Source organism: Triturus cristatus, chromosome 5_2 (assembly GCF_964204655.1).
Source record: "Triturus cristatus chromosome 5_2, aTriCri1.1, whole genome shotgun sequence".
Lineage (NCBI taxonomy): Eukaryota > Metazoa > Chordata > Amphibia > Caudata > Salamandridae > Triturus > Triturus cristatus.
Window position 1 is genome coordinate 43,259,837 of NC_140588.1, and position 26,341 is coordinate 43,286,177.

Below are 26,341 nucleotides of genomic sequence, written 5' to 3' on the forward strand. Positions count from 1 at the left end.
TTACACTGTTGAGTTTGTTGTTTTTGTATTATACAAATTTAAATTAGATTGCACATATTTAAAAAAAAAAAAGTAATGACAATATAATAAGAATCACAAGATTTTAAGAATCAAAAAAGATCCAGAATATCAAGGATCTCCATAATCCATCGTTGATATTTCGGACTAGAGACACCAAATCTGTTTTTTTTGTTCTTAGGATTCTGTGCACTTTACCACAGCTAACCAGTGGTAAAGTGCTTTTTTTCACTCCTTTAATCATGGTAAAATTGTCTTACACCCAATTGCCACATTTAATTTACTATTAAGTCCCTAGTAAAGCTGTAGAACTTGTACCCAGGACCTGTAAATTAAATGCTACTAGTGGGCCTGCAGCACTTCTTTTACCACCCACCTAAGTAGCCCCTTTAAAACATCTCAGCCCTGCACTTGCAGCTCGTGTCCAGTTTTAAACCTCCTTTTCGACGTGGCAAAATAAGCCTTTTGCCAGACCTAAACCTTCCATTTTAATGTATCTATGTCACCCCTAGAGTAGGCCTTTAACAGCCCACATGGCAGGGTGCACTGCATTTAAAATGTTGGACATGTACTTTTAAGTTTTACATGTCCTGGTAGCAAGAAAGGCATAAATTCATTTTATAATACTGTAAAGCCTACCTCGTCTATGGGATAACATTGGGTTGCTATATTACATTTAATAAGTGATAACATTTGCCAATGTAGAGAAACACATACTTACTGTACATCCAGAAGGTACTTGTGAGGATTTCTTTGCCCCCAACACCCTGTGGGCTATGGACTTAGGCGCCTTAAAGTATGAGTTGATACAAAAAATAACAATCGTTGGACACTTCTCATTTTTTTTTCTGTATGATATATCCAATGTAAGCAACGGACGCTTTTAAATGTATTTGTACTTGTTTTTGTGGCACCCTTGTTAATATTGTCTCAATGTTTTTTGATTTCATTTATTATATGATATTTCTGATGTGATTATTGTATTAAGTTGTATGTTCCACAACATAAAGTTGGTAAATAAAAAGAATGGAATAAGCCTACTTGTAATCCAGTGTTGGTATGATTTCAAGATTTTCTTTAAACTCAGAGAAGTTAAATCTCAGAAAGTTCTCCAGGATTCATAGGGTAAATTAGGTAATGTGAAGTCCTATTGAGTAAACGGTTTGCATACACCCAGGATAAGTTTGAGGCATATTGTAAGATTGTTCTGAATCTATGGTTGTTGCGAGTATCTTTAATGTTTGTCTATACATAGGTTCCTGGTACCTTATTCCTGATCTGGATCCAACCCCATTTTGAAACTTAATTTTAGCAAGTTGCAATTTTCTTGTCCTAACCATATGTTGCCTGCAATATGTGCCCTGGGTCACATGACTAAGTGCAGTTGGCCTTTGTATATTCCTTCCTGAAAGTGTCACAAAGGGGGACTGGGTGTTATCAGGATGGCCTATCCTGACAGGGTGGGTGGGGGTCGGAGCTGTCATCTACAATACTTACACTTCAATAGGGGCTGCCTCCTGCACTCCCAAAGGGCTTCACACTAGCCTTTTGTCTCCTCAGCAATCTTGGGGCCTGGGCAGGGGAAGAGAGGAAATTCCAGAACCAGAGGTTGGGGGAAGTCTAGAAGTTTCTCCCACTTCAAAGCTGGTATCAGGTATAAATATTGGACCCTGAGACCCACTATCCTGATCACTCCTGGACATGCGGACTTTACAAGAAGAAGGACTGTCCAGCTGCTTGAGGACTGCCCTGCTGCCTGAGGACTACCCAGCTGTGTTAGACAGCCCTGAGTCCTGAAACCTGCCTTGCTGCTTGAACACATTACTACCAGAATGTCTCCAAGAGTCAGTCCACTGGCCTCCTGTTCTGAGCTACAGATAAACAACAGGGTCTTGGCTGGAGAATTCATAGGAACAAACACAGCAGAACACCTCCCGATGCAAGTCCTCGCATCGAGAGCTCCCAGCTGGTGGCTTCCTTGGAACTGACTCAGGGTGCTGCACCTCGACGCCGGATCTCGCAACACAGCTCCTGATCAGTGGCTGCACCAACCCAGTGTGATGCACCACAGCAATACAGCCCTGGATAAGGGGCTTCATCACACTGATTCCACACAACTCATCTTGACGGCAGCACTGCAACTCCTGTTCGACAACACTGACCCTGCACAACGTATTTGACGCAGGATCACGAATTGCATATCCTACTTGGCAACTCGATCGACGCAGTGTGGCACAGGCCGACGTGGACTCTGCATCTTGATTTCAAAGGACGGAAGGTACTATCTCAGCGGGCCAAACATTGTCCTGTGGCCGGCCTGTGCTCCATCGTGGTTGACCTGAATTTGTGTCTTTGCCCCTGTCCAGCACAACCAGATAACCATAATTGGCTAGGTTTGCTTGTAAGAGGCAATTTTCCCTAAAACCTTTGAAACTGAATAACTCTGGTTCTACTGATTGGGGTTTTGTTGTTTTGGTCTCAGTCTATTTATTAAAAATTACTCTATTTTCAAAATGGATTGGGATTTTTCTTGAGATGTGTTTTCACTTTATTACTTTTGAGTTCTGCATAAATACTTTACAGAGTGACTCTTAATTAGGGCTGACTACTTTTGTGCAAAACTACCAGAGGGCCAAGCACAGGTTAATTTAATGACTTTTGTGGGTCACTCTATAGAGTGACCCACAAAAGTCATTAAATTGTGTAAATTGAGATTGTGGTTGTTGTGTGGGAAGGGTTTTCACCTGCCGCAATCAAAAATCCAATTTATTAAAACCATGTTTTAAGGTAAAAAACATAGATATTCTAACACACCTCCTACTTGCTCTGCTGCCAATTTGTAATTCAGCTGTATGAATACACAGTTGTAATCAGGGCTTTAAGGGGATGAAAAAACTGGGGGGGGTCTCTCAAAGGGGAGTGGCCAATGTAATTAAAGGTGTGGCTTAAAAACAGTAGGTTAAAAATCTGTGCTTAGCATACTGTGCCGCCTGACTTGTATTTTGCTGTTTCTGTCATTGCATCCAGATATGATACAACAAGTAACATCATACCTACAAGTCAGGAATATTGGCTTTGTCAATGGTTGTTAGTTGCATGAGATTAATAAGCAGCAACTATGGATTGTTTAGAATATTGAAAAAGCTTACAGTAAAAGCCCTGGTGACACCACGACAATGTTGCTGCTCTTGCGTTTCAAAAAGAGAAGGGAAACCCAGTGAGAAAATGACTCATTTCCCTTCCCCCTACAACGCTCACCTGGCATGACGTCATGCCGCAACTTCTCCACTTGTGAGTAGTGTGGGCAGGGTACATCAATGTGCCTGCTGCCTGGAAACGGGTCTCTAGCGTGCTCTGTTTTGTGCTCTGCAGTGACAGCAGACTGCTGTCACTGCAGTCCGGAAAAAACACGGACCGTCTGTGCCAGCGCACAAAACAGAGCACGATAGAGACTAGGGTGACCAACCGTCCGTAAATTTCACGGACAGTCCGTAATTTCGGCCGTCTGTCCGTTGTCCGTGAAGGATTCTTTAACGGACGCCATTTGTCCGTAATTTTAACCGGGCACCGGTCGCACCACCCTAAAAACGGCACAGCTTCCACCCACCTCCCTTCTTGACTCTGATGCTGTACCAAGGCTCAGATACCCAGCAGCATTGGAGAGGCACAGCGGGATGGCAACCCTCACACCTTCAGCCCTTGATGAGCTGTTAAGAGGTTTTGAAGGTGACTGAGAGGGAGGGGCTGTAGCTGCAGGGGCATCTATTCAGATGCAAACAGCCCTTCTGCAATTTAGAGGGGCCTCACACATTCCCTTTCTGCCCAGCGCCCCAAACATCCTAGAACTGGCCCTGATTACACCGAGGCAGCACGTGGTTCTCTTCACAGAGCTTAATTACTGTCACAAAATTGTAAGCAAACCTCGGTTCTTCAAACATGCAGTCTATAATGTAATAAAATAAAGAAATGGCACAATCGCACCTACACTGATTAACAAAGTATGGAGGACAATTCGTTAAATCAGTTCTCTTGGAGTATCTCCTTTAAGTACTGTACATCAGTGTGGGGTGGCAAAACTAACATTTTAGAAAGAGAGCCTGTCTTCTCGTTGTCTTGTCCAGGAGGGAGCCCTACCCCCACCCTGGAAGGGCCAAGATGATACCTGAATACTGCATGCCCACCCCTGTGCCCACCCTGGTGGATCCTGTTCCCCCTCTTGTGATGGCTCCTGCCCCCCCCCCTGATGGCTTCTGTCCTCCCATGTGGTGGCTCCTGTCCCCCCCCCCCACCCCCTGTCTGTGATGGCTCCTGTCCCCCCTGTGGTGGATCCGGTCTCCGCCCTGGGTGGCTTCTGCCCCTGACCTGGAATGGCTCCTGCAGCGAGGGTGGAGTTCTTGATGGGCCTCTTCTCAAAGAGGATCAGCTCAAAATTAATATGGAAAGGTGGGCGAGCGAGTAAGTGAAGGGATGGGTGGATGGCTGGATGAATTAGTGAAAGGGTGAATGGGTGAATTAAAGATTGAATAGATGAAGAACGAGAGAGGATGGATTGATGAGTGATGGAAGGATGGATGAGAGAAAAGGTAAATAGCTGGATGTATGGGTGGAAGGGTAGCTGGATGGGTAAAAGGGTGGATGGATGAGTGAAAGGATGGATGAGTGAAAGGATGGATGAGTGAAAAGGTGGATGATGAGTGAGTGGATGGATGAGTGAAATGATGGCTGGATTGATGAATTGATAAGTGCAAGGGTGAATGGATGGACGGATGAGTGAAAGGGTGGATGTAAGGATGGATGAGTGAGTGAAAGGGAGGGTAGATGGACAAAAGGATGAATAGATGAGTGAAGGAGTGAAAGGATAGATGGATGAGAGAAAGGATGGATGAGTGATAGGGTCAATGGATGGATTCATGAGTGGATGAGTAGATGGATGGGTGGGTGGGTGGATGGATGGAAGGAAGAAAGGATGGCTAAGTGAAAGGGTCGATGGAGAGAGAAAAGGAGGATGGATGGATGACTGAAAGGGTGGATGGGTGGGTGGAAGGATGAGTGACTGACTGGATGAGTAAGTGAAAGGATGGCTGGATGGGTAAAAGGCTGGATGGATGAGTGAATGGATGGATGGGTAGAAGAGTGGATGGATGAGTCTACAGATGGATAGGGTGGATGGATGATGGATGGATGGATGAGTGACAGGATGGATGGATGGATGAGTGAAATGATAGATGGAAGGATACATGAAGGATAGGTTTGCAAATGGTTGAATATGTGGGCTTACTTATATACTATTGCGCGACCTCCTCTGATGTGTCTGTGAAACTTATCTATTGTCCTGAAGTTTTGTCCTGAATTTTGACCTCCTGTCCTGAATTTGTGTCCTGAATTTTGACCCTTTGTCCTGAATTTTTACACTCACCGTCCTGAATTTGCGCCAATGCCAGTTGGCCACCCTAATAGAGACCCCTTTCGAGGCCCCCTTAAAAAACTGCCGGTGCTCAGACCCGGTGAGACCCGGCCCTCTTAAAGCCCTGGTTGTAATCCATGTGTATTTATATATACTTACCTGTCGATAGTTTGGTTTTCGATATTTTGGTCAGGATATTGTGGCTATCCAATATTCTATTCTCAATATTACGGTTCTACACTGATCTACACACTCTCTTTGATTACCTGTCTTGTCTCTGAACACTGAGTTTTGTACTGGGTCAGTAATGTGGGTATAGGGAGGCGATAATTTGTTACGAATATTATGAAATATTGGATTGTTGTGTATAAATTGAAATGTCTGCTTTTAGCCTTTTTTGCAGTCATAACAGCTGTTTTGAGCCCATTTATACATATGAATTCCCACAACAAAATAAATTTTGAGAAACAGAGAAAGCAATAAAGAACAGTAGTTTTTCAATAAAAAATATAAAAGAGCTAAGAATGAAATAATACTTCTACCGAGCCAGCAAACAAACATATCTTATTATCAACAAGAACTAGAGGGATTTATCTTCTTAAAGCATGTGCCTTAGTTTTGGAATACATTTGTAGTCTGCTCGGCTCAATCATCTCCCTAACCAGGCTGACTCTGACAGCAGCATCCAAGGTCTTACTAATGAACCGCAGAAATACGAGTCTTGCCTGAAGGTTGCACCGTGTTCCAGCTTTTTTTTATATTGAGGACATTTATTTCTGTGGTTTTTTTTTTTTCAGATGCCGGTGATCAAAGGGAGGAAATTTATGCTGGAAACTCCATCCCATGCTCAGAAAAGGCCAACAGCCACTGTGTGCACGGGAAATGTGAATTAACATATTCCACGCAGAAGGCGTCCTGTCGGTAAGTCAGTAAGGGAGCGAGCAGAAGCAAAAAAAGAGAAAATAAGAAAGGTGGATTTTATTATGCTTTGCAGAGGAGCTTGTGAGCTGTAACATGAAGCAATGGTTTCAGTAGCAATGGTTTCAGACAGATGTGTCTTATGATCATCAATGGGTTAATGTGCTCACGCATCGGTGACAGGTATGGTGTATATGTATAGCATCATGCCTTAGTTAAATAGGTGGCCGAGACTCGGCACCGGTGATTCCCATAGTCCGAAGCAAAATTAAAGTTATGTTCTGTCATTTGGGTGCTCCAATTCCACTAAAAGCAAGAGTTTTCTGGGCCATTTGTTATGATCTGGCGCCGCCTGGTGGGTATTTAGGGGGGCTCCAGAAGCTAGCTCCCTATAACGGTGTACTGGGCATTTCGATATAACTATATACAAGCTGCAACCATAAACCCTCGTTTAAGTGTCAAGGATTTGCAGTCTGAATAAGCACGGAGGGCCCTTTGACATAAGCTGCAGATCCGATCTGAAGTGTTAGCTGAAATGCTTTGGGGCAGATATACGTTATGGGGGGAGATGTAAGCTCACTACCGAATAGTCCTCCACGTGATGTGGCCATTTCAATGCAATTCCATATGATCCAATTTACTGTACTGTAGAGTATCGGCTCGTGGAGGGAGTTTGGTGAGCCAGTGAGGCGGGTCGGGGAAGGGGCAGGGTAGGGAAATGTAAACACCGGAATATGGATGAACGGAGGTAAGTACACATTTAAATTAATAAAACGAATTCCTTTGCGCGCGCTGCATCGCATTTTGCGATGCAGCGCCCGCAACGAAATTCGTTTTATGTGTTTACATTTCCCCACCCTGCCCCTCCCCAGCCCCGCCTCACTGCCCCACTGAACTCCCTCCATGAGCCGCTACTGGACTACTGTACAAGACAAAAACTAGCGTGTTGCCCACAACCGCTCTCGGAATATGCCTCCAGGTTGAAATCGAGGAGTGCCTTTCTACACATGCTCTGGGTATGCCCTTGACTCTACATCTTTTGAGGGGAATTGATTCAAACCAAGAAAAGATATAGAAGTCACCCCAAAGCTGGCTTTGATTTATACCCACTGGGATTTTGCGGCCGCTAGATGTCCATTAACCTCCTCACAAATAGGTCTTGCCATAGCAAAATGAAACGTAGCATCACAGTGGCGGGGACAGTTGACCTGCAAGTCTTGGCTGGCTGGGCAAGGAGGGTGGACCATTGCATGGCATTTGAAATGCCAAGTTAGTAATCTAGCGGGTGCCCTTGATGCAGTGACATTGAGGTCTTGAAGCACGAGCGGGATGGGTATGAAGACAGAACTGTGATATTTGATAGAGGTGAGCAGAATTGAGACGAGTTTCTGGATTTCTATCTACTATTGATCATGTAAAACTATGCTGTTGGAGACAAAACACTCTTGCATAATTCCAAAAGTTTAAAAACTTAAAACATATACTCTCTGCACTCTGGGTAGCTGTGCGCCCTACAAATTCTATTCAAATTCAAAATACGAAATTAACAGAAGACAATTTTGTAATTTACCATCATATTTACCACTCAGCTCACCCCACCAGCTCCACTAAAAGATATCTTCCAACCTGCTGCAAGATTACTAACCAACACCAAAAAAATGAACAGTTCAATCAATCAATTAATCAATCAGGGGTTAATAAAGCGCGCTACTCACCCGTGAGGGTCTTAAGGCACTAGGGGCGGGAGGGGGTGCAGCACCAGATCTGTCGAAGAGCCAGGTCTTGAGGTCCTTCCTGAACGTGTGCAGGGTCCTACTTGAATTACAGGCTATTGGTGTTAGAGGCACTATTTGAGTTCCCTGCCTCACATGCAAAGCTTTACACCTCCGCACTGTGGTCCTCATTACGATGCCGTTCAGACGAGCGTCCGACCGACATCGTTTTGGGATTGGGACTGCCCCAGAAGTAGGCGAGGGTCCCGACCTCCAAATTATGATCCGACTGCCGTGTAGGTAGTCAGAAACATGACTGTTTGCATTGAGGCTTGTGCTGCGGTCCACAAAAGGGCCGCAGCACAAGCCTCAATGCTAAACGTCATGTTTGGAAACATCCCTGCACTCTGTGTCAAGCCCCATGTGGAGCCTGGCACAGGCTGCAGGGATGTTTCGGGGGCACCATGGTACCGCTACCTCAGTTTAATTTGTTTATTGTATTTTGGAGTTTTAATTAGGCACGGTACACCGCATTACTACAATCAAAGCAGGCCAGAACTTAAGGATAATCAAGAGGTGGCATAGTAAAATAACTATGTGCGAAGCCTGAAATAAATATCTGGGGAAACAGGTAAAAGGTGGAAGTAGTGTAGCAGACAACCTGAATCCCAGCAACCTAGACAATTCTGACATTGCAGATGTCTGAATATTCTCCAACCTATCAATCAATAATAGAAAAAAGCAGTTGCCACCCAACTGCAAAAAGAGATTGGTGCATTTTGTCTTCTGCATGAATATCAATTGAGTTTCAGGACAAGCTGCATCGCATAGACTGCCACTGTCCATGTTTCCTCTTCATCGATGAAAAGGCAGTCTCTGTATCCTCGTGCCTTGCATCATCTTCTTTGTATCTTCATTGGATCATATACAAAGCAGTGATAGAGCCCAAGCCTTATTGGCAGGATATTGAACACCTCAACACCACACAAGAAGCCAACACATTACAGACCGGATCAAGAAATGTTTAAAATCAGAAACCAGCCTTCTCCAAAGTGTGTGCCCAGAATCTGAACCACCATCCACAGGCCCGGACTGGCCGTACCGGGCACCGGGCAATCCCCCGGTGTGCCGCACGGGTGGGGGCCGGTTTTGGGGCCCTGGGGGCCGTTTTTGTTACAGGGCCGTTTTTGCAGCATAGCTGCAAAATCGGCCCTGTAACAAAATCGGCCGAAAACCGGCACTGGCAAAGAGCTCGGCGGCACCCCCAAGCCCCGGGGGCCGGCCGAGCACTTTGCCAGGGCCGGTTTTGGTTCCCAGTCCGGCCCTGACCATCCATCAACATCAAGGGGCTTATTTACAACTGGTGCGTCACTTTTAATATGGGAAAAAGTGGTGTACAGGCAGCGCAAGGGGCTTGTAAATAAGCCCCCAAGTCTGTTGCATTACTTCTACGCTTTAGAATAGAGCTGAAAGCACATCTCTTCAAGGAGCAACACAACTGCCCCCTCAACTCAGCCCCAACACGGAAAAGGCTCAGCCATCCCATGTGTTTCATGAACTCCAATCTACTTCCTGAGCAGCTTGAAGTACATTGTGTCAGTGCTCCAAAGATAGGTTTATTGTATATATATTCCAAAACAATCACACACTCGTCAATATATACATCAAAAGGAAGTGTCCACGAAGAGGCTGTAGTTTTGGGAAACTGATTTGATGAATGACCTAGGTAGGGAGGGTGATGTTAGGTGATAATTTCTACCCGATAACCAAGTGGGATAAAGTTAAGGGATCGGTTCATTCCTTTTAGGGGGTGTGATGTTACTGTATCCATTTTAGAACTATTAGAAGTGGAAATAGTTACATGCATTGATTTCAGGGAGTCACTATTAGGACCAGGGAGATGACTTATAAATGAGATATGAATGAGTTCGGTACCAGAGATTTCATGGTCCGAACATGCTCACGCCACAGGTGAAAGTGCATCTTAATTGTAATTTCCCCCGAACACTCCTATTATCAGACACTAAGCAGAGGACATGTTTTTAGTAGTGGTGAACGTACACAGTCAAAGATGTTTGTCTCAATAACTACTCCGTCTTGAATGCACAACTGTGAACTTGTTGCTAATTTGTCTTATTTTCTGGTTGTTTGTTGTAGGTGTGACTCTGGATACACCGGTCAATATTGTGAAAAAACAGACTTTAATATTCTTTACGTTGTTCCGAGCAGACAGAAGCTTACTCATGTCCTCATTGCAGCAATAATTGGAGCAGTACAGATAGCCATTATAGTTGCAATCGTCATGTGCATAACAAGGTATGTCGTTCAAAATATTTACACCCTATTAACCTCTTCGCTGCGGTGCAAATTCCGCCGCAGCGCTGCCGCAGTGCTGGACATTCCATTCGTGGGCGTGGTCATGATGTCTCCCGGCCGTCGTCCGCACACGCCCATTGTGACTCATGACGGCCGGAAGACGTCATGAGCATGGAAGAGGTTAATAAATTGACCTAGGTTAAGATCTGTCGATTCACCTGGTAAGATTGTTGTGTTCTACATGAGATTGCGCATGCTGTCCACTCATATTGCTCACTTGGTCCAATTCTCTTCATTTTCTCACTCGCATGATTCCCTAGTGCTTGCAGTTCCTGAATCCAGCCAATGTCCATCCATGTTTAGCCATTTGGGTAATTATAAGTGCCTCACTGTCCTTCACGACAAGTCCAGAGATGACTCTTGCAACCTTATACGGAATTTGAAGGAAGTTATACTATGCTTTAGGGTCTTTGGCCAACTTTCCCCGGGATGCGTTGTACTTCTGGGACCAGCATTAAAATATTTTATGAAATGTAGTAGGCTTTGGGAGTGTGTCACATTTGCTGCATATCATGCCAACATGATAACACTTCTTGTTCATTACAAGTAGTAAAATTATTGACTGCCTTTCAAGAGTGGGGCAAACGTTTACTTTACTTTTATGTCTAATGGATTGACATTCTGGCCACCTAATTATTTCAAGACAGTTTTAGGGCTTCTTGGATTGTAAACATTTTGGCTTAGACAGTGGCTATTGAAAATATGAATGGGGGGGGGGGGTCTCTGCTGGTTATGGACAAGTTCAGCAAGTCATATTTTCAGGACACCTGGCTTGCCCCTAGCCAGTAGCTTAATGGGTGTTAATCGTAGTTCCAGTCCAGGGTGAGTCATGGTGGCAGAAACAGTTTGGCGACTCCTCCAGAGAGGAATGTTTGGGTTGTCACATTTAGAAGTCCCAGGAGACTAGAAGAGTGCCAGCAAAGACAACATATTGACTCCACGAGCCCCTGGGAGTAGATGGGCATGTATGTTTTTATGCCGTCACTAATAAAACCACCAGAGTGGTGAAAGAGGGTGTCCTCTTTTGTAAGGATAGATCCGGAGTTTGTTATGAAAAGTGGAAACTAGATATGGTTTTATTATTTTCTGTCAGCAGTTATTGTTGTATAAAAAAAAGCTTGCCCATAAATTGTAACTATGGTAATTGGTCCAGAACTTAAAAAAGAAATCCTGGACAGTCCACTGTAAATACTTGAAAGAATATTCTTAATGTCACCCGAACCAATTGAAAGAATCAGGTGCTATAAAATAGACTCATAGGAAGTAGAAGAAGGCAACCATATTTTGAAATAAACTAACCATTCTTTATTGTTGACTTCTGTATTGCAGAAAATGCCCCAAGAACAATAGAGGACGTCGGCAGAAGCAAAACCTTGGCCACTTCACATCAGATGCGTCCTCTAGGATGGTTTAGCTCGATGATTTTTATACTTGCATTGGCCATGTGATGTACATTTTTATTATATCTTTTTTTAAAATGGAAATATTTATTTCAGAGGCCTTATTTTTGGACATTTTTGTAGTGTAGCTCTGTCAATCTGTTGTATTCCAGTGAGCATCAGCCCTGACCCCAGTGGGCTGACTTCAGCGCTTCTCCTTTTCTGTTCTTTTGAATAAGATGGCTGTTTTTTCTGTATCTGTATCACATGGTTGTATAATAGACCCGTGCTTTACTCATGGAATGTAATATTTTTGGGAACACAGACTTAACGTTGCCAATGGTTATAGATAAAATTCAATGGAAAAAAAAAAAAAAAAACACAAAAAGCGACAGAACAAAAAATGTTACCGAACAACCTGGGCATGAGCTAAAAGGTAACAATGTTTACAGTTTCATTTTTTTTCTTACCAGACACTAGGAGACACTGTGTTATAGATATCTCAATGTTTTTGAAAGTTAGTAAACAATTTTTTAGACACTGCCAATTTGCATGAACTGTGAAGCTGTGTACTGTGTGTAGTTGTGACATATTTAAAATCGTGAATGGGAACACGTGGAGTACTCTGCCGCCCTCACGTTCCTAACACTTTCATTTGAGTGACAATATAATTTAATAATGAAAAACAAAACAACTGGAACTTATAACAGCTTCTTTTGGATGATTAAAATGAAGCCGTTTTTTGAAAGTTGACTCTAGAACTCACCTTGCATCTCACCTCGTTGGAAGAAGACCTAACACCAATTAAAGATGTTTTAATTCTGATAAAAGCGTGTTCATGTTTCAATGCCAAGAGTTAGTCAACTGCAGACTAGGTGTGTTTGCAAGTCAGGGAGCCAGTGACTTAAAACTTTTGCGGATTTGATTTTCCGAGAAAGATATGCAAAGAAAAGGTTTTCTGAAAACGATCTACCTGTGGTAATTTTATTGCAAATGGGGCGATAGTCTTGATACGGAACTGTGGAAATATGATGCTTCAGCTGTTTAACACTTCGTTTTTATGCTGTCAGAATTCTGCATGTAGGATTTATTAATTTGTTAAAAAGAATAAACTACAAAATGCTTTAAACATTTTAACTAGAAGGGCATGTCACGATATAAACTTTTGACTACATTCTCATGTTTGGGTGTGCCTATTTTTTTATTTAAATATTTTCTGCATGAAACGTAAAAGTGGAAAAATGAACGGACATCCCTTTCACTCTGCAGTTTGTTCCGTTGTTAACTCCTGGGAATATTCAACTGTAGAAGGACTTGTAAGAAGGTAATCCCACTCATTCAGGGGTTTTACTCCTACCACAACAATGAGAAGCCATAATAAAGCATATATATAGTACGTCCTCCCGACACCTCTTTGTTCAGCACCGGCTATTATCTGTGTGCTTCTAGGTTCCGGTTCCCAACATTGCATGTGAACTGAAATATCAACACCTTCAGGAAATGGGCATCCTAGAGCAATTATCTTTTTGAGCAGAATTAGCAGTTTTTCTCTTTTTGATGATCTTATGTTTCGGATTGTATATTGTTATGCTTCTTGGAAAAAAAGAAAATGCCCGCGAACAAAGCGTCCTACTCACCGTAGAAAGAAACGTCCTCGCATGGCCTCTGCTGCTACCGGACCGAGCTGCACGTGCTACGTCAAGGCAGAGCTCACGAGCAGCTGACGTCTGCCCACGACGGCACGAGCTGCACTTTACGTACCTTTTCAAATGTACAGTGAACACAATAGCCACAACCTGGGACCTTTTCAAAGACTTATGTAAAATACCTTAACGCTGGTTTTAAACGGACAACTGGAAGACAGTTGTGCTGTTGTGACTGGGACTCCTGCCATATGTTTCCGAGTTACTTAAATAAATAAAAAAAATGTGCAACGGTTGCTTTGGAATTGGGTGGCAGGGTGTTTGACAACTGAGCACAGAGGCTGTCTTGAAAGGGGGCCGGCATTCCGGGAGCCATTTCCTTTTAATGTAATAAAGCTACTTTTGATGTCTTTCAAATGGAGTCATTTACTTGAATTTTCTGTTCTACACTTTGCCGATATTTTGCATAGACTGGCGCATTCTGTCTCTCGTGCTGCGAGAAGCAGCACTGCTTCCTAATTTAGAGGGTTTCATGCTGCCAGAGGCATGTGGACAATCTTCTTGAAATATGTCGTATTTATAAATGTTTGACCTGCCTCCAGGGGTGGAGCCTCTGCGCCCTGTTCCTCACATCCAAGAGCTCAGCTGTCACACTCCTTCACTTGCACACATGCCAAAACTCCAGCCCTGAGCAGACGCGGTCACAGTGAGGAACAGTCACTCTTCAGCCACCTCAGAGCCGGCAGCCCACCAACAAGAATGGATCTCCACGAAGCCACCCTTGAGGCTGACAATATCCACCTGAATCGATTGTCAGTGGTCAGCGAGGACGAAGTTGAGCAAGATGCAGCTTTGACAATCGTGTCGGTCCTGGATAAGGTGGCGACTATTGTGGAGAATGTGCAGGTCAGTCAGAAGAGGATCGAAGAGCGGCACAGAGAGATGGAGGACGCCATTAAGTCTATCCAGATCGACATTTTAAAGCTGGCACAGGCTCATGCCAACACAAGTTACACCGTCAACAAGCTCTTGGACAAAACCCGCAAAGTTAGCGCCAACGTTAAAGATGTGAAAGCACGTGTGGATAAGCAAAGTGGTCACGTCCAGAAGGTGGAATCAAAGCAAGAGGAGCTCCTGAGGAAAAACAAATTCCGTGTGGTCATTTTCCAGGTACGCTGTAACTTTCTCTGCTCCTCTCCTCATTCATTTTCATTGTGATCTTTCCATGGGGAGGTTTTTCCAGCAGGGAAATGTAGTGAAAAGTATGCAGAATTGATTATGTAGGGCTCTAGGTATGTACAAATTATGTAATATAAATGCTGCCATTGACATGAAAACCTATGATTGCGAATTAGGTCTAAATAACTTGTCAATGCAAGTCCTTGCTTCCTCTCCAAACTTGGCCTGTGTCCTTAATTCCTGCTTTGTCACCATATACTTACACTTGCTGTCATTGCCGACACTGATAAAGCACTGGCCATGTTAAACAAGTATGTCTATGTCTGTAGATGTATATCACTAGAAATGTCAATTATGCACTTGCGTGTCTGTGTCTCTAGGTTTCAATATCATTTTTTTGTCAATCTAACATTATCTATGGATCAATAAATCTATCTATCTATCTATCTATCTATCTATCTATCTATCTATCTATCTATCTATCTATCTATCTATCTATCTATCTATCTATCTATCTATCTATCTATCTATCTATCTGTCTGTCTGTCTGTCTGTCTGTCTGTCTGTCTGTCTGTCTATTAGTTTAATATTTGATTCACTCACCATGACATTTGGTGCACAATTATTTTATTTCTAATTATACAGTAGCCAATCTTGCGCTTAAGGAGTGTAAAATTTGTCTGCAGAAAATGCGAGGATGCAGTATTACACCTCCTCGGGGTTTCCATTTGAGAGATTCTCAGTATGAGGGCTTTGGAATAGCAGCAGCCTGTAGGTCGGAATTACCAGAGGTTTACTAATGAGACTAAATGTGTCAATTGTCTTATATTGCTTCATAAACCGAGAGCTAACAACTGGTGTCAAGAAAGTTTGTGTTTAAAACCATGCTCTGAAAATGAGATTCAGTTCAACTTGTTGTTGCTAAATATCCCCGAACAGCGGCATTCCTCAGCCCCTTCTCAAAGAAGCCAGACGACAAATGGAAAAAGAGTGTGTTTAATGTTGTCTTTGTTAAATGTAGCCTCGTTTTAAGTATTTCTGCCTGTTTTAGTAACCGTGACTGCCATGTCGTGTGACCATATGTCCGTTGACTTGAATGTACAGGACCATAAATCAACATGTGTTCATAATCGCTTATAACGTTTGAATAAAATATTGGTTTTTAAATTTTTGGTTACAAAGCATCTCATGGCTAATCTATCCTTTACCAGCTAAAAATTCCCAGTTAGCGGTGTTGGTATATTATTTTAGCATGTGCCCCCTGGGGTTCTGTTTTTATAGCAACCCTGCTCCAAATATAAAGCGAGAGCCTTCACGTTGCTGTAAAATGCAGCAGCTGTGGCGTGTTCGCGTGCTCATAATCCGGGAGAGGCCTGCAGAAGGGCAACCGAGGAGGGGTCGGCGGCATCTGTTGCTTCAGTCCACCAGCACCCTCCAGAGCACGCGAGACCCCTTGGAGCCGGCCCTGGTGCAAGAAAAGCCAATCTAAGGAAGCCAAGCCTATGCCAAACGTAGGCCATGCATCACACTTAATCTGATCAAGTGATTCAACAATGGGAATTATTTGCCACCTATAAGAGTAATACTTGCAGTGGATGTCATCACCCTGCACGTCATGGCGGTCATATATGCATACATTGAGCGGGGTTCCAAAGACAGGTTTGGAGAATGTCTGATTATAGTTTTAGCCACTTTCCAGAAGAATATGTACACTTGATATTGTTACTGTACACGCACTCTCTTGCTTATATCATGGACCACCACTCCAATGACAAGTTTGAGAACGTTTGATTATAGGTTCTACTTTGACTGGCCATTCACTCATGCACTTTCAGTTTGATTTCTGCCCCTGGAGCATGTGTGTTATTGTGGCCCCTATCATAATGCTCTTACACCTGTATAACAGCATAACAACTGTCACACAAACCTCGCATCCTGCTTTAGGTGTACACATTCTCTGTTGGAGCTACACTTTCATCTCCATTTGTGCTGCTAAAAGAGTATGTAGTTTATCCCCTCAAAATTCTTCTGGTAATGGTGTGTGAAATATTAAATTAATCATACCTAGAATTTTAGAAGAGCAAACCATGCAATTACTCGGATTGACAGAACTGAAAATTGACAGTAGATGCTAACTCGTGACGTCATTATTAGCATCCATTTTCAGGTAGGTCACAAGGCTACTCTATGACATGATAGTCGAGAGCTGTGGTTTATCTAAATTGCTCTAGTCACTTTATCCCATTATCTGGCACATTTACAGTGGGAGCCTCTGATGTGCACTTCCCTGAAGGTAGAGAGATCCTGTAGAATATTCCCACTTCTAACCAACAGCGTCACCTTCGACCAACAAAAATAAAATGAAAATGATTAACAGAACAGCACATCTCAGAGAGGGCTATAGATAAAAAGTAGCGAGATGGGCTTCATTGGGCATCTTAGAAGGATTTCTGCTGGGACTCCAGCATGGAATTTAAAACGTTGATCTGCCAACAAGAATAGTCGGCCACCGGAAGAGGCCTGCAGGAGATTGTTGCCTCACAGGCACTGCGACCAAGAGAACATTTTGAATGACACTGATGGCAAAAACCTCTACACTTAACGTACGGACAAACTACTAATTCAGACCTCTATTCAATTTGAAACAGTTGCCTCAAAATAAAGGGGCTAAGGAGAAAGATAATTCAGAACTACAACCAACACATTCCCCATTATTGGATTGTGGTTGTAGGACAGAACAACGCATGAATAAACAAAGTATGCCTAAACAACGTGGTCTCAACCACGACTGCATCTTTACTACGCATGCCTTTACAACAAATTTTGTTGTAAGGGCATGACTGGTAAAGGCATATCCGTAGAAAGATCACACCCCGGGCCCTAAAACCCAACCCCCAGCCCTGAAATCCACCCCCTAAAAACTACCCGACACCCCCGCCCTGAGCCCTACAACATGGCCTCCAGCCCAAATAAATACCCTGCCCCCACCCCGCCCTGAGCCCTAAAACTGGTATCCAACCCCAAAAACTACCCTGACCCCAGCCACCCTTTCCCTGAGCCCTAAAATTGGTCCCCAGCCCTAGTCACAAAGCTACGTCCCAGTCCTTCCTGTCCTGATTCTTCCTGTTACTCTCCCCACCCATCTGCTCTGAAACAAGATTGCTGACTGCCTTATCCACACACATGCGTGGTTATGGCATATGCATGGCTAAGACATATGCGTGGTTAAGGCAAGCGCTGTTCCGCTTGCGTTGTATGGCACGCATAGTTTAGCCTGCGTTCATAATGCTGTTTCCCTTGGAGTGTAGATTTCACCACCATATGTCAAAAGCATTTACTGTCTCTTCTGTTTGGAACCTGCCAACCTCATTTCTAAGAATAGAAGGCACACTCTTGGAATGTTCAAATTTGCAAAGCAAAATACATAAAAATACTTATTTGAGAAGAATAGCACATGTGCAACTGCCTCTACCTTTTCCGTGAAATCAGACAGAACACAGACCGAGATGCTTACAGAGAAGTATACAGGCAGAGACGACCTTAGCCAGACAGCCGCACAGAGACACATAAGGAGAGAGAAGGACTAATGCCAGGTTAACCATCAGGCCATGTGGGCCTGAGCGCATAGCTTAGGGTGGCTCAACGTCACGTTCGGATATTTTTAATTTTTTAGGTTCCTGTTTCTCAGACATACTACATTCGATAGTACCAGCCATTGAAGCGATGGCCCTGCTGGTAGTTAAGTATGAAACTGCTGGCATGTCCCACCATTTCGTTGGCCATTTTTAATCTGGCATTATGCATGAAGCCCTCCAGCCTTTACCATGTTAAGCTGCACTTCAAGAGTAACACTCAGAGGCTTTACCAGGTGGGGGAGTAGAAGTCTACCTCTCCTTCTCGTAAACACTAAGGGCCTTAATACGAGTATGGCGGCCCTGGGACCACTGTACTCCTGGTGGTGCTCCAAACACCACCACCACTGCGGGACTGTCCTCCATATTATGCTGGTGGCGGTGGGACTGCTGTCTCCACTGGGATCCAGTGCGCAAAGCGGCCTGAATATGCTGGTGGTGCCGATTCCGGCACCACCTAGCATATTATGACTTGTATATCCACTGCCCTTTTTATGGTGGGGACTCAGCCATGAAGGGGGTGGCAGACATGCAGGTTATGGGGACCTCGGCCAAATCTGGGACTGGGGGTACTTGTGGAGGTGCATGTTGTGCCCCCCTAAATTTGCATTCTACTTCCTGCACGGTGTGGCACGCACAACATAGTGCATGCCACACCGTGCAGGAACCTGCTGCAGGCACTCTCACCGTGGAGGTATGCTGTTGAGGCTCTCCTACAAGTCTAACAAAGCCACTGCCGTGAGACCGCTGCCGCACCGGCTGCCCCCTGGATTAGGCTCATAATCCGTCAGGCTGGCTCTCCACTGCCTTGGCGGTCTTTCTTGGACCCCAAGTGCTTGATTCACAAAGGTAAACTTACACTTTTTGGGTAAGTTTACTAATTTTAGCTATTCACAAACTATGTGCTGAGTTTTACGACTCTGCACTCCCTATAATTATGTGTGCAGAATTCTCTGCACCGGAAGCAATTGGGGCGCAGAACCACACACCTACGTATAGGGAATGTGCAGTGGTAAAAATCCGCTTGTAGTTTGTGAATACCTAAAAGTAGTAAACCTACACAAAAGTGTAAGTTTACCTTTGTGAATCACACCCAACCTGTCTAAACTTTCCACTTCGGGGCCTTGCTTTAATTGCAGCCCGTTCTGAAGCGAACTATAAAACACTTTAGCAGCAACCTTCCTTTGTCACTTCTCCCTTTACTCGAGTACGACTGAGCAACTGCAAACGCACACAGCGTAACTTGAAGCTCAACCTGTCTCACTGCCATTGGCAATGCAAGCAAGCAACCCACCCACCGAATCACTGAGTCCATACATAACCAGCAGCACAGATACAGTACATCACCCCAGCCCACCAACTGAAAATATGAAAATCTCCTTTAAGTGAATTAATGTTCCCGCTGTTAAAGAAAGACAGTTGTGTTGTTTGCTGCTTGCCATACACCCATCACCTCCTAAGTCTACCCTTCGCTCTGCTGCAGACATGCTATTGTTTATCACGCTGAGGCCAGTGATACAGTCCTAAGACATTCTGATTGGAACAGGGTAAAAAACTGTTGTTTGTTCTGTTAACCCCTCCTTTATCCACAAATAAGATACTCTTCAGCAGAAGGAGAGTATTATCACACTAGCTCATGGGTGTGATTTGGATAGAAGATTGTGTGTTTCCATTGTGTAGTGTATGATTTTGAAGGTAAGAACCAGAGCTTGGCTCTTAAGTCTGTGTCCCTGGGTCTACACTTGGAGCAGATGTTAAGAAGGAGAAAGGAATACACTACTTAAGGATTTTTTTTGATACTGGGTGGATGAATAGGGTGTGTGTGAGTGTCTTGTGGCAAGTGTGGGGAGTAATTTGACGTTGTGTTTATGAGGCGTATTCATCGCTGCTTTGTATGGGCGTAAGAAAAGTGTGAGAAGAGACTTACCATGCAAGGGTGCACATGTTGGCTGTGGAGATATTTGTGACATGTACATTTATGCCCGATGACTGTGGCACCTTTGGTGCTGTAGTTACATCTGCATGCACTGTAAATTACCAATTACACTCGCTGGAGGAAGACATTATGTTACCAGCCGCGACATATGATCTGGACATTTTAAAACCCACCATTGAATGTGCTATGTTGTTTCTATCAAGAAAAGGAGGAGCTATTTATAAAAGGGTATGTGGGATTAAAGTGGGAGGTGAAGTAAATGGGCTTTTTAAAAATAAAATAAAAGGAGGTACAATGCAGTAGATTTACTTAAAAAGGAGTAAAGCAGGAGGGGGATAAGGGGTTTGTTAAAAATTAGAGTAAAGTAGGCAGGGAGTAAGTGATTTTATTGAAATAAAAACATGAGTACATCAGGTGGTGGAGTACAGGGTTTGAACAAAATACAGGAGTGTAGTGGGAGGTTAAAAAAGGGAGTCAAGTGGGATGGGGAATAACGGGCTACTTTAAAAATGCCTAAAGCAAGAGTAGGAGTAAGGAATTTGTAAAAAAAAAAAAAACAGGAGTAAAGTGGGATGTGGAGTGATGCAGTTTGTAAAAAAAACGGGAGTAAAAACAGGAAAAAAGGTTTTGTTCAATAAGGTAGTAAAACAGCAAGAGGAATAAAGAGCTTGTTAAAAAAAAAACACGAATAAAACAGGAGGGTAGTACGTTGTTTTTTTGTTGTTGAAAAAGGGACTAAGGCCGGAGGGAGAGAAAGGGGTTTGTTAAAAACATTTTTATCAGAACCCCTTTTTTAAGTTGGTTATTCTTCCAAAACGCATACAGCCAACTAAAAACGTGTACATCAAATACACTTCATTTCAGGTGACCTGCAGACAGGTTTGATATTGTAATAAGAGTAGAAAAACAATTGCATTTTATGTTTTTTATGTTTGTGAAAGGGAAAGAGTAAGTCTCTGTTTTAATTCAGGTGAGCGATAACAGTTTAAGCAGTGTAGTCAGAACTGAGGAGTGCAGCACAGACAGGCCAAGAATACATATCAAATTAATGTGTAGCTTAAATATATTAATGATGCAATAATTCTTATACAGACATTTACATCTTATGCGAAAGGTGCAGTTAACTAGATGTGCATGTGCAATGTGTTATAGTGGCTTTCAACAGATAATGTAGTGTGACAGTGATAATGCAGCAGTAATATTTTATGTCAGAGGTACTGTTTATACCAATACACGTCTCTCAGTTCTCCCAGTGTTCCTTATTTCTAGGTGGGTTATGGTGGTTCTTATATTCACCAAAAGAGAATTCATTAGACATAGCCTTTTGCATAGAGAAAGTGTTCCTGGTTCAAAGTCTTGCATGGTGCTGGCTAGAACAGTGTTTGATTTTCTGAGATCACTTGAGATTTGCTTGACTAAAAGTTTAGATTTGCCATTGATGGTGGGCCTGGGCACCAGGCCATCAAGGGTACCATAGTATTGTCTTCCTGCACTGGTGTACTGTGGTACTAGTCACTGCTCTGCGGCTTGGTGTATTCATCATTGTATCACTTTGGGAACATGTAGGGGTACACCCCTTCTTCGATGGCATGTGCATTTTGAAGATTATTATCTTTGTTGGGACAGAGCCTCAGCACTTGGCTCCTTGAACAGAAGAAAGACAACCTGTGTGTTCCTTCTTACTTGCTGGTATGGTCAGGTGTGACTCCAGCCTGGAATAGTGGGCTGTCCTCTGTGAACATCTTTTGAGCTTCATTTGAACGAAATCTGGGCTTTTATCATTGGTGGCCTAAAACTGATATCCAGGGTCTTGAAAGTTGAATGCCTGGCAATAGGTAGGCAATGAAGTGCTTTTCGAGCCATGAGATATGGTCATGTAGATACACATCTAGGGCCTCATTTACTATATTCTGACGCATGGCAGCGCAGCAAGCATTCCCGCTGCGCTACCGTGCGTCAAAATAATAGGGCAGGAATGCGCTGTATCAACAAGATACAACCTTCTCCCCAACACCGGCACACAAACAGCAGCCATGTGCCAGCGCAGGACATCTTCCTGCACAAAAACAATCATTGATTACATTTTCCTCTTTCTATGCTTGCTGCAGAATGGAGCACGCACAGAAAGAGGAAGAAACCTGGAGAAATAAAACTATTTCTCTTCGTTGCACCACTTCTATGCCTCCCCTGGGGAGGCATATGATTCTGACGCATTTTCAGCTTTTTAAAACATTGTAAATCTGGGATCGTGTCAGGTTCCATGGATGTTGCACGAGAACACCCACAGCAACACCCATGGAACGCCCCTTTCACGCAGAGTAATATGTGAAAGGGGCCCTGATTTACAAGGTCATAAAAAGTCACCCAGAGTGACTTTATGTGGCCTTGTAACTATGGGCAAACCCATTGCGCTGCCGATGCATCAAAAAAGTGACGTACCGGGGGCGCAATGGGCTTGTAGATACAGCGCATTCCTGCCGGTTTATTTTGTCGCACGGCAGCGCAGCAGGAATGCATGCTGCGCTGCCATGCATCAAAAAATAGTAAATGCGGCACTAGTATTTGTGTTCCCAGAGCATTCTCGATTCTTTTTAGTCTTTTAAGTAATGAGAGTGAGGTCATGGTCCAAGTCTGTTTGCATATTCATTACCTGGCATGACACGGGAGATGGTTGCCCGGAGCTGTTACTTCCCATGGTTTGGGTTACATCAGCTGTAAGCCACGATCATGCCCAGATTTTAAGCTTCTGCCAATGTGGGTGTTGGTGCTGCAGCTCCTTGTAGCCCAAAGTAAAGTGTGGTGATACTTATTCCAGTCTCTTCATGTCAAGATCTATCTTTATGATGAGTTCACTTTAAAGCAGTTTGTCCACATCAATTGATCAATCCTTCATATACATTGGTCATATCCTGATCCTCACAGGTCCCTTTTGTTTTTCAGTTAGCTTCAGAATGATCATTGGTGTAGCTGTAGCATGTCAGATTAAAGGACTTGGCTAGTTTAGACCATAGATCGTGGGCGTAGGTTGATACTGAAAAACAGTGGGGCAATGAATCATGCTTGAGGTATCTTAGTATTGATATAAAAGAGGAGTTATGTTAATGGGGACGTTAGGTGATGCCCGATCTGTCAAGAGGTAGGCATTCCAGTCAAGTGTGATTCCTTTTATGCTGAGTTCTTGTAATCTTTCTAGAAGGAGGTGGTGGCCACCTGTCAAATGCAGTGGACAGGTTCAGTAGGACTGAAGTAATGTCATTTCTGCCATCGGTTCTCCTCATCTTGTCTCCAGTGCTTAATTTGAGACGGTGGTTTCCAGTGCTCAGCACCGGCACTTAATTGTCAGCACTGTCTCTAGTCAGTGACAGCCCTGGCCACTTTATGTTTAATTTTGAGATGAGGACATGTGTTTACTACGCCAAATTGCACTGAAAATAAATAATAGCACTCTGACAAGCCATTATTTTAGCTTGTGTGGCCTCAAATAGTCTTAATTATCACACTTGCTGGAGTGCGTTGGTTAGGAGTTCTGTTGGTACTGTCATTGGCAGCACTGGTAGAGGCACTGCGTGGCGAAGGCTGCAGTGGCTTTCCGAGAAGGGCCCTGGCACCTATTTTTTTTACAATTTAAGGACTGGTTGTCTCAGGGATTAGAGTGGTTTCTCTGCCTCTACCAGGGCAGAGCCTGGTTTGATTTGGGAGCAAGTTTTTTTCTTCAATGAAGCTGCAAATCTGAGCGAACAATGCACTTTCAATACATTTTACAAGAAATAGGCCATTAGGCATTGGTCTGTAGCTGGCCGAATCTGCTGGGTTTAGGTTTTTCCTCTACTGAAATGGTCAAATGTTGGATATCTTGAATTCTGCTGGGAGGTTTTAAAGGAGATAAGTTGCTGAAGCTGCTTATCGATAGGGTAGCAACAGTGTAGGTGGTAGGATTGCGTAGGGCATGAGTCTGAAGTAAATTACAGAAGTCTTGAGATGGAGTCATCTTTGCAGTTGTGCACTCTCGGTTAATACAATTTGGGAAGATCCTTTTGTGTACCCTAGTGGCGGGTTTTGTATTGGGAGTCCTGGATAAGTATTGTATCCTTTTTGCTTCTTGATGAAGGCTTTGTAGATGTTGTTGTGCTTCTGGTCGAAATATTTTGTTTATGATAGTTCTAAATAAGGGTTTATTATCCTGAAGAGTTAATTGGCTTATGGTCCAAGAATGTGTGATGTTGTTTCTTCTCTGGTCTTCAGAGGTAGAGAATTACACAATGTCATCATATACCTTACACCTCAGACTACAACATAGGAGTAACATAGTATGCAATGGGATTATACTGAATGAAAAGAGAGGGACAGAGAGGCAATGTCAAAGAGATGACATTGTTGTACATAAATGGGAAATGGAAAAATATGAGCAGATTTCATAATATTTTTATAAACTGTTTAAGACGGTCATCCCACATCTTACACACAAGAATCATTAATATACGCAAAATGGAACCGTTTTCTTTCACAAATACATGAATAAGAGAAACAGCAAAACATCCTTTCCCAGGGTCGTTGAAGGTGTTGCGCACATCTGAACGCGATTGTTTATAAATGTTGCAGTGATTCTACATCAAGTGATTGTCTTAATACAATGTAAAATTTCTGATTGGCTCATTAGGCCTGCACTCCTGAGACACAGTCCTGGTGCAAGCTACTGTGGTCCCGGAGTGGCACAAAACGGTGGTGCTTTTTTTTTAGGTCGAAGCCTACTAGACAGTGCAGCTTTCTCCTTTGCTAAAGACATCTTGCGGACATTCAGAAAGCTTCCCCTGGGAAAGCATTCCACCCATTGCTTACCACTGGCCTTACTGTTTGTAGCTCACATTTGCTTGCTTTCGATTTGCATGCATTATTTGTTTTGTCCCCCTCTGAGCATTGCATAACTACTGTAGTCTTCCAAGTGCTCCCTTTCCGTAAGCAGTCCTTTAAATCTTGTTCTTATCTCGTCACATTTGTTGTGTATTCAAAGACAGGTCAAATGTTAGTTTCTGCCTTCTGAGGGAGACAGGTGTTTAATTTTCTTTCTCTGACTTCATATTGAGAGGATTTATGTGACAACCTTGCTGTGAAATAAATGTTTTATTTCTGGCATGCAACAACATTTAAATGTCTGTAAATGTACTGTGCAGATATTTCACAATATTTCAGAATGAGGAAAGCACAAATGAAACACATGTTTTGTTAGTCTGAAGTATGGTGGAAAAAATATTTGAATACGACCAAACAAATAAATACACTAGGTGATGACATTTCCACACATTATCGTTTGTGCACTGTATACTTTTATCAGTTAAACTGTATGTCTGTGCAAATGTAATTGTCACTTCAATTGAAAGTGTGTTGTCTATAATGACAGTGCACTACTACACCATACATACCCCAGTTTATGCCACTCCACTCTGCTCTGCACCACTCCACTCCACATCACTGCACTGTACACCATATCACTGTACTCCTGTCTACTCTACTGTGCACCACTCAATGCCAATGCACTCTACTCCACTCTGTTCTATTCAGCCCTACTGCACTCTCCGTCACTGCTCTCTACACCATTGCAGTCAAGGCCAATCCACTCTACTCTACTCTGCACCACTTCACTCTATGCCACTCTACTCTGAACCACTCAATGCCTCTCCACTCGACTCTACTCTGCACCACTTCACTCTATGCCACTCTACTCTGTACCACCCTACGCCACTCCACGTCACTCTACACTGCAACACTGCACTCTAAGCCAATACACTCTACACCAATGCACTCTACTCTGTACCAATCCACTCTACATCACTGAACTCTAAGCCAATCTACTCTTCACCAATCCAATATACTCTGCACCACTGCACTCTATACCACTCTACTCTACTCGATGCCACTGCATTCTACACCACTCTACTCTACGCCACTGCAGGCTGCACTGCACAACTCCATTCTAACCTGCACCACACCACTCTACACCACTTCACTCTACTCTGACACAATACCCTCTACACCATTGCACTCTACGCCACTGCACTCTATGCCACTCTGCTACACTCTGGGCCACTAAAGCGATAAAGTGAAATGTGAAATTTCTATAATTTTCAGTTTTTCCCATTTTTGTAAACA

General features: G+C 43.4%; 2 protein-coding genes across 2 annotated transcripts in view; both read left to right on the plus strand.

Moving 5' to 3' along the window:
* Positions 1-12,981, plus strand: part of TMEFF1 (transmembrane protein with EGF like and two follistatin like domains 1) — a 668,539-nt gene extending 655,558 nt beyond the window's left edge. Inside the window, exons 8-10 of the mRNA XM_085606812.1 lie at positions 6,220-6,343; positions 10,210-10,368; positions 11,758-12,981. Coding sequence (XP_085462938.1) covers positions 6,220-6,343; positions 10,210-10,368; positions 11,758-11,842 — 368 coding nt within the window. The 3' untranslated portion in view covers positions 11,843-12,981. The remainder of the gene's footprint in view (positions 1-6,219; positions 6,344-10,209; positions 10,369-11,757) is intronic.
* A 1,030-nt stretch (positions 12,982-14,011) lies between these two features.
* The window catches only part of CAVIN4 (caveolae associated protein 4), an 82,167-nt gene continuing 69,837 nt past the window's right edge, over positions 14,012-26,341 (plus strand). Inside the window, exon 1 of the mRNA XM_085606813.1 lies at positions 14,012-14,620. Within this exon, the coding sequence (XP_085462939.1) occupies positions 14,210-14,620 (411 nt within the window). The 5' untranslated portion in view covers positions 14,012-14,209. The remainder of the gene's footprint in view (positions 14,621-26,341) is intronic.